Genomic DNA, 15915 nt, shown 5'->3' on the forward strand with positions numbered 1-15915 from the left:
GAGATGTCATATGGGGGGGGGGGGGGGGCACAGAAGGTCATGTGGGCGGGGGAGGGGAGATGTCATATGGGGGGGGGGGCACAGAAGGTCATGTGGGCCGGGGGAGGGGAGATGTCATATGGGGGGGGGGCACAGAAGGTCATGTGGGCCGGGGGAGGGGAGATGTCATATGGGGGGGGGGGGGCACAGAAGGTCATGTGGGCCGGGGGAGGGGAGATGTCATATGGGGGGGGGGGGCACAGAAGGTCATGTGGGCCGGGGGAGGGGAGATGTCATATGGGGGGGGGCACAGAAGGTCATGTGGGCCGGGGGAGGGGAGATGTCATATGGGGGGGGGGGCACAGAAGGTCAAGTGGGCCGGGGGAGGGGAGATGTCATATATGGGGGGGGGGCACAGAAGTCATGTGGGCCGGGGGAGGGGAGATGTCATATGGGGGGGGGGGGGGCACAGAAGGTCATGTGGGCCGGGGGAGGGGAGATGTCATATATGGGGGGGGGGGCACAGAAGTCATGTGGGCCGGGGGAGGGGAGATGTCATATATGGGGGGGGGGGCACAGAAGTCATATATGGGGGGGGGGGCACAGAAGTCATGTGGGCGGGGGGGGGGGGGCACAGAAGTCATGTGGGCCGGGGGAGGGGAGATGTCATATGGGGGGGGGGGGCACAGAAGTCATGTGGGCCGGGGGAGGGGAGATGTCATATGGGGGGGGGGGGGGCACAGAAGTCATGTGGGCCGGGGGAGGGGAGATGTCATATGGGGGGGGGGGGGCACAGAAGTCATGTGGGCCGGGGGAGGGGAGATGTCATATGGGGGGGGGGCACAGAAGTCATGTGGGCCGGGGGAGGGAGATGTCATATGGGGGGGGGGGGGGGGGGCACAGAAGTCATGTGGGCCGGGGGAGGGGAAATGTCATATGGGGGGGGGGGCACAGAAGTCATGTGGGCCGGGGGGGGGCACAGAAGTCATGTGGGCCGGGGGAGGGGAAATGTCATATGGGGGGGGGCACAGAAGTCATGTCTGCCGGAGGAGGGGAATTGTCCAATAGGTGGTTGGGGGGGGGGGGGGGGCACAGAAGTCATGTGGGCCGGGGGAGGGGAGATGTTATATGGGGGGGGGGGGGGGCACAGAAGTCATGTGGGCCGGGGGAGGGGAGATGTTATATGGGGGGGGGGGGGGGGGCACAGAAGTCATGTGGGCCGGGGGAGGGGAGATGTTATATGGGGGGGGGGGGGGCACAGAAGTCATGTGGGCCGGGGGAGGGGAGATGTCATATGGGGGGGGGGGCACAGAAGGTCATGTGGGCCGGGGGAGGGGAGATGTCATATGGGGGGGGGGCACAGAAGGTCATGTGGGCCGGGGGAGGGGAGATGTCATATGGGGGGGGGGGCACAGAAGGTCATGTGGGCCGGGGGAGGGGAGATGTCATATGGGGGGGGGGGGGGCACAGAAGTCATGTGGGCCGGGGGAGGGGAGATGTCATATGGGGGGGGGGGGGCACAGAAGTCATGTGGGCCGGGGGAGGGGAGATGTCATATGGGGGGGGGGGCACAGAAGGTCATGTGGGCCGGGGGAGGGGAGATGTCATATGGGGGGGGCACAGAAGTCATGTGGGCCGGGGGAGGGGAGATGTCATATGGGGGGGGGGGGGCACAGAAGTCATGTGGGCCGGGGGAGGGGAGATGTCATATGGGGGGGGGGGGCACAGAAGTCATGTGGGCTGGGGAGGGGAGATGTCATATGGGGGAGGGGGGGGCACAGAAGTCATGTGGGCCGGGGGAGGGGAGATGTCATATGGGGGGGGGGGGCACAGAAGTCATGTGGGCCGGGGGAGGGGAGATGTCATACGGGGGGGGGGGGGGCACAGAAGTCATGTGGGCCGGGGGAGGGGAGATGTCATATGGGGGGGGGGGGCACAGAAGTCATGTGGGCCGGGGGAGGGGAGATGTCATATGGGGGGGGGCACAGAAGTCATGTGGGCCAGACTCCTGGTGCCAGAGCTACTCCAAAACAGCTGACCAGCATGGGTGCGGGGTGCCACTGTGCAGCCTCCTGTCCACTGCTGTGCCCGATGCCCTAAAGGCCTTGGCCCACAAGCATTCCACTTACCTATCCACGGGTTAGGTGATAAATGTAGACTTGCTGGGACCCCTGACGGTGAAAGTGGATGGGGATTTCCACCCCCCCCCCCCCCAGCTGCCTGTGTGAATTTAGAGGTAGTGCACAACTGCACATACATGACCACTGCTCCGTCCACGTACAGGGCACAGCTATCGCCTGCAGTCCCACAGAAGTGAATGGATGGCACTTGGGGACCCCTTTTCTCTTGACTGTGGTGGTCTCAGCTGTCTGACCCCAGCGATCAGATGTTTTTCACATATGCGCAGTATAGGTGTTGATGGCAGGCATTCGTCATCGGCACAAACAATGAAGCCGGTTCTGTATGACGGGTGCTGGGGAAACAAGCCCGGTGTGTAGACTACAAACAGTAGTGCTGGCGTCAGGTATGTGACTACCTACCTGCTGTTACTGTCTTTGGGAGAACTCGGTGACACCGGTAATGTCTGATCTAATTGCCATTATCTGGAAGGACAGGACGCTGGAGGATATTGCACGTATGAATCTGCTGTGTGAACATACCTGTAGAGCCTGTTTTCAGAGCTGCCCATACACCCTAGATAGTTGTCAGCCGCACACGTGTCTGACGGCGGTTTCTCCACTTAAGCATGCCCTCTGTCTTGCCAAGTGTGCGTGTGTTTTTGGTAGGGAGAGAGGAGCAATATCTCCCAAGGCAATGAAGTGTCAGGGGGTGTTGAAATCTATCCTCCCGGATCCTGTGCCTTCAACATATGACGTCCGTTCAGAGCCGGGGCACCACCGTACATGTTAGATGGTCGGTCTGTAGAGCCTCGTCATTCATGAGATCAGTGGTTTTGCTTCTGGAGGAGAACGCCTCATCTTGAGGTACGTCATTGGTATTAGAATTAAGTTGGCAGTTGAGACTGGCTAAGGGTAGGTTTAGATGGGGTGATATTATTGGGAACGAATGTGACTGCCCGTCTAAAGGTGCCACTGATCGCCCGATGGACAAGTGAGAAGGTCGTTCATCTGGTGATCTTGTCGTTAGTGCGGGCACCTAAATGATCGTTTCTGGGCAGCATATCGTGCGGTCTAAATAGTGATTGGCAGCCCAGAAACAATGCAGCTATTTGAGGCCGAGCATTCACCATAGCGATCCCTCATCCGCATACTGTGGAGGTGATCGCTGCATGTGAGTGTAGCACTTCACCTCCACTGAAAGAGCAGCCGACTGTCGGGAATGCCGACAATTGCCCTCTAGTCTCCCTGTTTAAGTCCACCTTAATGGGGGGGGGGGGGGGGGCTAGGCACACATCAGGGGAAAGAAGGGTCAGGCATGTTGGTTGTCAATATGCCTGATCCATTTCACTTGCAGAAGAGGCTGGCAGTGGTTTATTCCTCTTTCCCCATTGAAAACACATGCACACTCGGTGGCATGCCCCTGTCAGGTATTTGGGAGGAATGTAACCCATCTATAGATGTCCATGCACATTCGGCAGCTGAGAATGGCGGGGGGTAAAATAAGCTCTCGGATGGGTGCTGTTGTCTGCCCTGATGTTACACTGCCGTGTTACTGGGCAGATGGCAGGGTGTAAATCACTGGAGAAACCGGCTTTTATGTTCAGTGTTTGCAATTGAAACGATCTAATATCATCCTGGTGATTGCTGGCAATATCCGTCATGTGCCGTGTTACTGTAAGTGATCCATTCATAACCACCGAGAGGAATTGGGATTATTACAGATGAGGGTCACCCCGGATTAGGTTGTGCACGCTCCTCCTGGATAACCGAGTCTTCTCTTCCTCCCCCCAGCATCTCCTGAGGTTACCGGCGGGTGTTTGAAGAGTACATGCGGGTCATCAGCCAGCGGTACCCAGACATCCGCATCGAAGGAGAGAATTATCTTCCCCACGCCCTTTATAGGTAAGTAATTGGAATCTGTGACCGTCCTCCGCTCTGTACATAGCTGTTCTGTATGCGCAGGGGTAGGAGCAGCAACTGCAAGAGAAGTTAGTGGAGCAGAGTCCATGGCAACTGCTGAGGTAGAGGAATGAGAGCTGGAAACGGCTCCATTTTTATCTGCACTCCCCCCGTGTACTCACTTCTGTGTGGCATCATCATTTTCAACTTGTAGATTCCTTCGCAATGCATGCCCCCCCCCCCCCCCCTTTTTTTCCCCTTCTAATTCTATCTCCCTTAAAGGGGTTGGCCCACACTGATCTCTAGAACGGCGCCCGCATAAGTGGAGAGTGGACTGCGCATGCGCAACCACCCTTCATTAATTTCTATGCGTTCTAAGCACTGGCTTGGCTATTTCTGTCACACTGTAGAAGTGAAGGGAGAGGTGGCCACACTTGCGAGGTGCGCTTTCCAGTCATTGCTATGGGGCTTCTGAAAAAAGCCGAGCACGCCATTCGCCAGTCCCATAAAAATGAATGGAGAGCGGCCACACATGCGCGGTCCGCTCTTAACTTGGCTGGCTTCATTCTAGTTAGAGGTGCAAGTCCAATCGGTGGATCCCACACTTATCAGAAATCGGGGGCATATCCTAGCGATATAATCCAATGTATGAGATTGAGATAATTTATCCATTTTAGACAAGCTGTGAAAAGGTTTAAGAAAAAATGATATTCCTTTTAGTTTTGTAGTCCGGTCCTGGCGACCTCTGTGTACGGCATGTCACCATCTCGCCCAATCACTAGAGCCAGCTTTAGACCTCTGAGGACAGTGATTGGCTGCAGTGGTCACATGGTGTACACCGTTACATTACTGCGGTTTATAAACAAGCAGTGGTAGGAAAAATGGAGAAGCGCAAGAACAGTATCAGGTTTTTTATTTTATTTGAAGCCATTTTAGGGCTTGACCACAATTTATAATTATCTTGGGCAACCCCTTTAAGCATTAATATCTTCACGGCTGAGATACTTGGGGCTGTTGCACACAAGCAAATCCATTGCAGGAATCAGGCTGTGTGTGTGTGTGATCCTCCGCTAGACTCATTATCATGATTTATAATGCTCTGTGCCTTGGCTTGACCTTACATCTACAGGATCTTAGTGACATAAAGCCGTCAGTATGAACCTGTAGCAGTAAGGTCAAGCAGAGGCACACAGCATTATAAATCCTTCCTGCAATGGACTCTCGTGGGCGACGGCCCTTAAAGTATTCTGCTGCTTTCATGGGTGGGAATGTTAACAATTTGACAGTAAATCCTGAATATTCGCTTTACGTGCCTCCTGTGTTTGACACAAGTATCGTAATGTATTTTGTTCTTAGACACATTGCCTCGTTCCTGTCAGTCTTCAAGCTAGTATTAATAGGATTAATAATCGTCGGAAAGGATCCCTTTGCATTTTTGGGCATGCAAGCTCCAGGTCTTTGGCTGTGGGGACAAGAAAATAAGGTTGGTGACCTCCTAGGATTGACTATAGAGATAATAATGGGATCTGTATTAGAAGTGCAGGACTCTGTTCTCTACCTCCCCGGGGAAGGAGCTGTAGATTTCAGTTACTGTGCATACACTGTTATATATAATGATGTCTATTGCTGGTAGTTTCATCATCTGTGCGTCCAAGGAACAAGTGCCTGCTCTGAGACCAAGCACTGAGAGAGTGCTAAGAAAAGGAAACTGACACAGCAAAGTGACTTTATTGTCTTGAGTAAAGCCTCTCGTCAGGAAAGCTGACACTCTTGCATAAGATCCTAATGTCTTTGAGTCATAATTTTGTTTGTTTCTGCTGATAACCCGGTTTATGACTTGATTTTGTACATTTCCTGATCCTCTGACGATGGGATATTGAGATTTTCTCTGCTTGTTGTTTCTCGCTAGGTCTATGCCTGCATGATGGTTTTCTTCCTGAGCAACATGATTGAGAACCAGTGTATGTCCACCGGGGCCTTCGAGGTCACTTTGAATGGTAAATGTTAAACTTGCTCAGGGTTTAGTGGCTTTTGAGCAATTAGCATGTAGACCATTTCCATACGGCTCTGTAAATACAAGTCCATCTACATATGTGCTTCAGCTGTAACGTGAAGGGACTAATGTTAAGTATTGCTTATGCTGGTTAACCTTTGCATGGAGAAGTCGCAACCGATCCCTGCTTCAGGATACGCTATAAATAATTAACTGTTTAACACTTTGTCCTCTTGTTCACAAAGCTATCAGACCCTAATAACTAAGGGTCAATTCATACATCCGTGTGTGTTTTGCGGATCCGCAAAACACGGACACCGGCAATGTGCGTTCCGCATTTTGTGGACCACACATCGCCGGCACTATAATAGAATATGCCTAATCATGTCCGCAATTGCGGACAACAATAGGACATGTCCTATTTTATTTTCGACATGTCCTATTTTATTTTCGGGAACAGAAATGTGGGTCTGCATTTCCGGATCCAGGCAGCACATTGTGCAGCCCCATAGAAATTAATGGGTCCGCAATTCCATTCCGCTAAATGCGGAACAGAATTGCGGTCGTGTGAATGGACCCGAATACTGTAGAAGTAAGTCTTCAAGGCAACCTGTCACCCACTTAAGGGCTCATTCACATGGCCACTGTTCGGCTGTGCCCATACTGCGTCCCGCAAACAGCGGGTCCACAATATGTGAGCACTGGCCGTGTGCACCCCGCATCACGGATGTGGACCCAGTCACTAGAATGGATCCGCTATCCGGAAGGTCGGTGTGGAACGGAGGCACTGAACCACTACGGGGTGCTTCTGTGGGGTTTCTGTCCATGCCTCCACACCGCAAAAAGATAGAACATGTTAGATGGGTCTGGATCCGTCGAGGCAGCCGCACATATGGTGCATGCGCACTGGGGACCGCAAATTGCCCCTAATGCACGGGAACGGGTGAGTGAATGAGCCCTAATGGTGCATTTACACGACCGTGCGTATTTTGCTATCCACAAAAAATACGGATGACTTCTGTTGTATCCATTTTTTAACAATGCCTATTGTCCTCAAATAGGACGCATGCACCTCTTAATAAACTTGGCAGACCTTACACCAGTGCACTGGTGTATGAGGTACCAGTCTCTGTAAATTTCCCTGCGTTGTACATAGGCTGCCAAGTCATGCCACTGATTATCTTTTAGCTTACGGCTTCTTGTTTTGCATGACAAAGTTGTGTAACAGTCACAAAAAATCAAGACTTGTCTTATTCTGTGTTATGAGTGGAGAGCAACTTTTCCTCCATTGACTTTAATGGAAGTCACACGCACCTCTTCTGTTACTTGGCTGTTTTCACACCCGAACCACAGTTCTAAAGTAATCACGCTACACAAGTGCAGCTTTTCTGCGACTTACTGTCACATGCCACATATTGCCTGGTGGAACTAGCCTTAGAGGGCTGAAAAGACTGATTTGGGCCATTTTCTGTCAACTGTTCAGACCTTTTGGTTGGAGATTTTCCATCCAAAACGTCCACCACAGACCAACCGTGAGCACCAAAATGTTTAGTTATTGTGTATGGCAAGTTTACAAGCTGCACATGCTCTTCCATATTTCCCCAATAGATGGCACTTTTTTCAGTTTCACAATCGTAGCTGATACATTTACACATCATGTCAAATTATATATGTAAGTGATTACAATATTAGAGCGAAAAGGATAAGATTGTTGGGGAAAACTGTACAATTGAGAGGAGGCTCTAGTGCTCTGCTGGGCGCCTCTAGCCTGGATACCAGATGAGGTATGGTTGGGCATGGAGGCATTCAGGTTCTCTGTGGTATCCTGCAGCACATTTGCCCACAGATGTACAGCTGGGCCTGTAGATCCTGCACACTTACAGGTTGCTGAAGCTGGTATCCGAGCTGGTCCTGTAAATTTGATTTGGCGATAAAGCTGTTGCAATCTGGTGGAGACATTCCAGGGAAACCCTTGCTGTGTATGGATGAGCATTAGGCGTCATTAACACGTCCGTGGTGTGTTGCGGACCCGCAAATTGCAGATCCGCAACACACCCGCCTAGGGTTGGGCGATATACCGGTTTTTCGATATACCGCGGTATTAAAAAAACAGCGATATGGCGATATCGCCGTTTCCTAATACCGCGGTATATTTCGTTACGTCACAGCTTTAAAAACAGAGTCCGCGGCACCGCTGCGCTGCCCCCACCCATCATTAGCTATATCTCCTCCTGCTTGTTCTGAATGCGCTGTCTCCGACTCCACCCACCGACCGACGTCTACTCTAACGTCGGAATCAGCACGCCCCCAGGCCGAGACTAGCAGAGCTGAGCGCAGTACACTTACAGACTACAGCAGCAGCGAGTGGCGGGAAAGTTAGTCAGACTCAGAGAAGAACCTGCTACGCTCCGTCCGACTCCCGTCCCACCCACCCCCTGCGGAGAGAAGAGATTAGAGTGACTGTCGACGGGCAGCTATTAAAAGGTGTAAAATGTCGCTCCACAGTTCTAACTTCTGCCTATTACCCCAGTTATATGACTTGGCCCAGGCCCAGTGCCCACTCAGTCGGTCCTTCATGCCTGGCTGCGCCGCCTACCAGTGCCACTAGCTGCATGCTCCTGAGCCATCATGAGTCCCTGCACTCCTGTCTCCCTCCAGTACCTCCCGGCTCCCCCATGACTGTTTGACATGATGAGCATGACGGTTGACCAACAAGAAGGAATTATGGTGGGCACCCGGCACACTGGCCAGACAGGTCACCGGTGACAACTTATGTCACAGTCACACAGGTAGCCATAAGACATGGAGGGGGCAGCTGCTGCCCCCCTGCCCCATATACTCTAAGTAATGTTTCCTTTTGTGACTGCTGCACCCCATTATAACTGTATGTAATGGCTCCTTGCGGCTGCGCTCCTTGTGACCCCCCATACAGTATAACGTCTCCTGCTGGCCCCCCATACAGTATAACGTCTCCTGCTGGCCCCCCCATACAGTATAACGTCTCCTGCTGGCCCCCCCATACAGTATAACGTCTCCTGCTGGCCCCCCCATACAGTATAACGTCTCCTGCTGGCCCCCCATACAGTATAACGTCTCCTGCTGGCCCCCCATACAGTATAACGTCTCCTGCTGGCCCCCCATACAGTATAACGTCTCCTGCTGGCCCCCCATACAGTATAACGTCTCCTGCTGGCCCCCCATACAGTATAACGTCTCCTGCTGGCCCCCCATACAGTATAACGTCTCCTGCTGGCCCCCCATACAGTATAACGTCTCCTGCTGGCCCCCCATACAGTATAACGTCTCCTGCTGGCCCCCCATACAGTATAACGTCTCCTGCTGGCCCCCCATACAGTATAACGTCTCCTGCTGGCCCCCCATACAGTATAACGTCTCCTGCTGGCCCCCCATACAGTATAACGTCTCCTGCTGGCCCCCCATACAGTATAACGTCTCCTGCTGGCCCCCCATACAGTATAACGTCTCCTGCTGGCCCCCCATACAGTATAACGTCTCCTGCTGGCCCCCCATACAGTATAACGTCTCCTGCTGGCCCCCCATACAGTATAACGTCTCCTGCTGGCCCCCCATACAGTATAACGTCTCCTGCTGGCCCCCCATACAGTATAACGTCTCCTGCTGGCCCCCCATACAGTATAACGTCTCCTGCTGGCCCCCCATACAGTATAACGTCTCCTGCTGGCCCCCCATACGCTCCTGCTGGCCCCCCATACAGTATACGTCTCCTGCTGGCCCCCCATACAGTATAACGTCTCCTGCTGGCCCCCCATACAGTATAACGTCTCCTGCTGGCCCCCCATACAGTGTAACGTCTCCTGCTGGCTGCCCCCCATACAGTGTAACGTCTCCTGCTGGCTGGCCCCCCATACAGTGTAAGGTCTCCTGCTGGCTGCCCCCCATACAGTGTAAGGTCTCCTGCTGGCTGGCCCCCATACAGTGTAAGGTCTCCTGCTGGCTGGCCCCCCATACAGTGTAAGGTCTCCTTGTGGCTGCCCCCATACAGTGTAAGGTCTCCTTGTGGCCGCCCCCATACAGTGTAACGTCTCCTTGTGGCCGCCCCCATACAGTATAACCTCTCCTTGTGGCCGGCCCCATACAGTATAACCTCTCCTTGTGGCCGGCCCCCATACAGTATAACCTCTCCTTGTGGCCGGCCCCCATACAGTATAACGTCTCCTTGTGGCCGCCCCCATACAGTGTAACGTCTCCTTGTGGCCGCCCCCATACAGTGTAACCTCTCCTTGTGGCCGCCCCCATACAGTGTAACCTCTCCTTGTGGCCGCCCCCATACAGTGTAACCTCTCCTTGTGGCCGGCCCCATACAGTGTAACCTCTCCTTGTGGCCGGCCCCATACAGTGTAACGTCTCCTTGTGGCTGCCCCCATACAGTGTAACGTCTCCTTGTGGCTGCCCCCATACAGTGTAACGTCTCCTTGTGGCTGCCCCCATACAGTGTAACGTCTCCTTGTGGCTGCCCCCATACAGTGTAACGTCTCCTTGTGGCTGCCCCCATACAGTGTAACGCCTCCTTGTGGCTGCCCCCATACAGTGTAACGCCTCCTTGTGGCTGCCCCCATACAGTGTAACGCCTCCTTGTGGCTGCCCCCATACAGTGTAACGCCTCATTGTGGCTGCCCCCATACAGTATAACGTCTCCTTGTGGCTGCCCCCATACAGTATAACGTCTCCTTGTGGCCCCAAGTGTTTTTTTCTTCTAAATGGGCATTTATCGCGATATATATCGTTATCGCGATAAATTTCTTAATATCGTTATCGTGGGAATATTTTTGATATCGTCCAACCCTACACCCGCCTGGCACCCCCATAGAGATGCCTATTCTTGTCCCTCCACAACAAAGGCAGGCTTGACGCTTTCACCACCTGGCCTCCATAATCGAACACGACCGTTTTGGGATTCCAAACAGGGCCTACATACATTCACCACTAAAGACTAAGGTTTCAGTCCATAGCAGTCCATGTTTCTCATTCGCGATATCACAGCAAATGAAGGCAACAGAGGCTGTCTGTCAATGGCAGGACTCATAATGGGCGACATAACATGCGCGGCCATCGCTCCCATTCATTTCTATGGGGCCGACTGAAATAGCCGAGCCAGCTCTCGGCTATTTTCGGCGTCTCCATAGAAATGAATGGAGGGTGGCTACGCATGCGCAGAGGTGGGACCTGCACCTATCAGAAAATGGGGGCATATCCTAGCGATATGCCCCCATTGTCTAAGATGGGATAACCCATTTAATAAAGTTACTACCTGTGTCTGGATGGTGGGCAACAAAACTATGGGAGCGGATCATGCTGGTCAGCAGATCAAATGTTCCCCTTTACTACTGGTCTATCTGAGAACCATGTGTGTGCCCTCGCATAACAAATGCTTTCAACACCTTAACAGCTAGGTCACAATGGCCCAGAAGAAAGACATCTGGTCAAAACAACCTCCTTGCTTCTCTATGTAGAGATGTACCCCCTCTCTGTCAACTGGCCAGAAAGTCTTCGAGTGTGTTTTAGAGGCAAGTATAGCAGTCATCGATCTCTCACCAAGAGGTACACTACCCAAAAGTAGCCTCTGAAAGCATCTTTATAGGGCTGCAGGGAAAGCACTTTACGCCCTCTTGATTTAGACCCAGTGTCTAATCAGACCACACCTGTACCACATATCTGAGACATAACTGCATGCTGAGTTTTGCAGCAATCCAACATTTCTATCTGGGTGCGTTGTTTTTGTCAATGAGTGTAATAGAAACATGTGTTGAGGGCTCGCTGTATTCCTTCATGTTGAGTTGGTCAAATCCCGTCAGTTTTGTCTTTGTCTTATTTTGTTGTATTTTTCCCCCAGATGTACCTGTGTGGTCAAAGCTAGAATCTGGTCATCTCCCGTCAATGCAGCAGCTTGTCCAAATTATTGATAATGAAATGAAGCTAAATGTTAACATGGATGCGATTCACAACCACCACCGCTCATAGCCACGTCTTTCAGCACCAGATTAGTCTTGTAAGTGTGTGGATGTTTGTAGCCTTTTTCTTCTGGAATACTGTATACCTGTTATAAATAAATATAGAATGCTGGGGGGGGGGGACACATTTCCTGCAACCAAGTTGTAAAAATAGGAAAGGGGTGAGGAAAGCCCTGGAACCTGCAATATTAATGAGATTACTCTAGTGTTTTATTTTTTTTTATATAAAGTTAAAATCTTTGAGCATGGTATTATCAGGCAGCGTCTGCTTCTTGCATGGAGCTGTTACAGTATAAATATTAGAAGGGAAGTCACTTGTCATCACCTGTTATCAGGATAGGTCATAAATTAGAGATAAGCAAATCTCAATTCATACGAATCTCTTCCTCTCATCAACAAGAGTTCTTCACCTGCGAGGGGCTGTCCCCCCTGTCTCTTGACTGACAGGGTTGGACATTTTGCCTGGCCTTGACAACTTTGCACCTGCCCCGAGTAGTGGCACAAGCACAGTGGCTTCACTTCCAGAGCAGCAACTATGTATGCGCCACTATGCTGTGTGGAAGCGCCACTACTTGGAACAGCTGCAAGATTGTCTGGAGCGTCTTCAGAAGTAAAGACAGCCACTCACAAATGACGAACACTTGGTGTGGTTCACTTCTCTTCAGTCATCAGTATCAGACCGGTGGGAATCTGACCCCCAGCACCCCAACCGGCCAGGTATTGGAAACTATATACAGTGTACTGAAGGCTTCGTACCCTGTGTAATTGCCAGTCTATTGCAGCTCAGCTCCCATTCACGAGGCCACTACGCAATGTACAGTGCCTTCTGCTTCCAGGTCTGTATGCTGTTCCGTACGCCAGTTGGGTGTGTGAAACAGCTGATTAGTGGGGGTGCGGGCATTTTAAAACTCAATCGTAGGGAAGTTTTACATGATATATAAATGTTTAATAGGGGTGATGGGAAGTAATTTTGTAACCCCATTACATGACTTGCTGTCCTTTATACACCTCAATCATAGAAGCTCATTTTTCAGAAGATGTCCTCCCTAAGCACTGTAATTTTACTAGAGCCACATGGTGCCTACAGGCTAGTGCCATCCTGCAGATATTCCTTCACTGTAGTGAATGTGCAGTAATGCCAATTATTTGGTAGTAACAGCTTTGTTTTTCTAGCTAAATGAAATCTCCCATGTCTTTTTTCATACATAGTGTCTGCCAAATGGGCTTAATTCATCTAGCAATGCCTAGTGTTAGGTAGACTTGTCCATTTAGTAATGTCTGTCATACACCATGCATGGGTACTACAGCACAAAAGCTCCTGCATGTCACCATATTATACTCCACTCCTAGCACCAGCCAAACTCATGTAATAATGTCTTCATGCATAGGTATATGCCCTGGAGAATGGCTTGCTACGACTGGGGAAGGATGTGTAGATCCCTGGGTCAGTGTCCGGATTTTAGGGCCATCCGGCCGAATCTCTAAATTAATGTGTAGCTTGAGATATTACAGAAAGAATCAAGAGCACTCCCATACAAAAAATCCACCAACCTCCAGTTAGAGGTCTGCTGCACAGTGTATATAACGGGCTTTGCTGCTGCCGCCCAGGGTACAAAATTGATAGAATGTAGTTACCTTATGGTATAAACTTGCAGTGGCGCTGGTAGGTAGAAATAAAACAGATTGAATACATATGTGTAACTTAATGTCTATTGAGGTAGAAATTAAAGGGGTTGTCCCACGAAATATATTCCAGTTTTTAAACCAGCACCTGGATCTGAATTCTTTTGTAATTGCATGTAATACATTTTTTTTTTTTTTGTACAGCCACTGAATTATTCAATAACATGTACCTGTATAGCGCCAGCTGCTGTTTGTTCTTATTTTGACCTGCTCACTGAGATGGCCGCACATGCTCAGTTTCATCCTTCAACAGCCCCCTGAGCTGTGATAGGGAGAGCTGAGACACGCCCCCTGAGCTGTGATGGGGAGAGCATGGACACGCCCCCTTAGCTGCGGCAGAAAAGACACTCCCCTGGAGCTGTCGGCTTGATATAAATCTAGCAGAGCAATGAATGGGGAGATCTCTGGATCCATGTGAGGTACAGGGCTGGTTCTAGCTTTATTAGAAAGAAGTTGTCATGTCCTATGTGATGTTTTGATTTTTCATTTTTTACTTTAGTCATGGGATAACCCCTTTAATTGATCACAGAAAAGATACTAATAAATAAACTCACTAAATCCTATTTCTAATGCTTCCAGGCATGACGTGCACTTTTATGAAGGACTCAGCGGGGCTGGTGTTTATGAAGGCCTGCTCTGAAGACAGTTCCTGTTAGTGCAGGCTGGATGTCTCTGCCACCTCGTTGAACCTTTTAAAGTTCTACATGCAAGACTTTTTCTGAGCGCTGCTATCTTGTGGAGTTCTACAGACACCGTGCAATGAAAATCTGTGTAGATTCAACCCGTTTTATTTTGAAGCCATTCTTTCATTGTTCTATACGTCACATAATGCTGGCATTAAACCTTGTTTTATATTCATCATTTACAGTGTTGGAATAGGTTATCTAATTTTTTTTCCCCTCCTGAGATTTTTGTCTTTGATATCTAATTTTTATAAGAATCTGTTCTTTTTATAGTTTAAAGTGATGCTATAACAAGCAAGGATGCCAACAATCTGCATCAGTTGGCCTCGTTTAGTTTTGTCAATGTTCTGTATAATAAGATTATATTGCAGATCACTAAGTTATTCTAAATTATAAGCAAATTTATAGGCATTAAAAATATACCTGTGACTGTTTAAGGAAGAGTGAGCTATTCTGTTGTATTCGAGTCAATGTAGAGTTTTTAAACTGAGCCTTTATATACTAGTCCTTTACAGAAGATGCAAATTAAGTTAAATAAACCTACCATTACAGTAAAACATCATAATGTGTGTGGGCTCCATTTGTGTTCTGCATGTTCACACTAAACCTGTAACGTAATCCAATCAGACTCTACAGTCGGTCAACCAGTTTTCTCTGCGCTATGTGCAGGCCTCATTCATCATAAAGGTCTTGAAGTAAAAATTTGTTGCTCATAGCAATCAAACAGAGCTAATTTTCATTTTACCACAGTAGTTTAAAGGGGTTTTCCCCATCTCGGACAAAAGGGACATATCTCTAAGATATGCCCACGTTGTCTGATAGATGTGGGTCCCACCTCCGGGACCCGCACCTACATCGAGCATGGATCCCTGAAAGTTGTGGAGGGCGCACAGGTTCATTCAAAGAAACAGGATTGTTTTGCTGGTCAGTTTCCAGATGTTCCCGATCCAGCAGAGAGCAGTAATAAGTGGTTTGGCGTGGACGCCCATCGCTGACGTTCAGAAGAGGATTGTGAGAAGTCTGAGGAAATCAACTTATCAAATTATCCCAGTAGGCACCTGTCAGCAGGATAACATGCCGATGTACTGAAATCTCTCCACTTGAAGTCGTACCAAGTGTCCATTGTACAAGAGTTTTAGAGGAGGGGGATGAACAGAAGTGACGTACTACAACTGGCTTCTGTTTCCATCTAATTAGGGGTGTTAATGCGCAGAACAATGGGTCCTGGCACCAACAGCCACTTCATGATCCAAAAATTATGGTTCTATAGACCGGGGGTCCAATATTCTTTGAACATAGCTACGTAGACATCCTTTTAGAATTCTATGCAGTTTATTTTAGCAGCAACTTGTCATACACTGCTCATGTCCCTGTGCTGAGTTCATGTGGCATTCACTTGAATGATGCCGAACTGTGCCTAGGTCATGTGACTAATGAACATGTCACGGAACACTGCAGCCTCTAAATACAGCTGATAAGTGGGTTACTGGGAGTCCCTAGGATAGATTATGAATATGTAAATCCCATAGAACCCTTTTAGGGTACTTTGACACTTGCGGCAGAGGATT

At 50.0% G+C, this 15915-nt stretch overlaps 1 protein-coding gene across 1 annotated transcript in view; it reads left to right on the forward strand.

Annotated features, from left to right (window-relative positions):
• The window catches only part of SELENOT (selenoprotein T), a 19540-nt gene extending 4631 nt beyond the window's left edge, over positions 1–14909 (forward strand). The window contains exons 2-6 of the mRNA XM_044290888.1: positions 3891–4001; positions 5355–5481; positions 5908–5995; positions 11864–12019; positions 14244–14909. Of these exons, the coding sequence (XP_044146823.1) occupies positions 3891–4001; positions 5355–5481; positions 5908–5995; positions 11864–11991 (454 nt within the window). The 3' untranslated portion in view covers positions 11992–12019; positions 14244–14909. The remainder of the gene's footprint in view (positions 1–3890; positions 4002–5354; positions 5482–5907; positions 5996–11863; positions 12020–14243) is intronic.
• The last annotated feature ends 1006 nt before the right edge of the window (positions 14910–15915 follow it).

The sequence above is a fragment of the Bufo gargarizans genome, chromosome 4, assembly GCF_014858855.1.
Source record: "Bufo gargarizans isolate SCDJY-AF-19 chromosome 4, ASM1485885v1, whole genome shotgun sequence".
Classification (NCBI taxonomy): domain Eukaryota; kingdom Metazoa; phylum Chordata; class Amphibia; order Anura; family Bufonidae; genus Bufo; species Bufo gargarizans.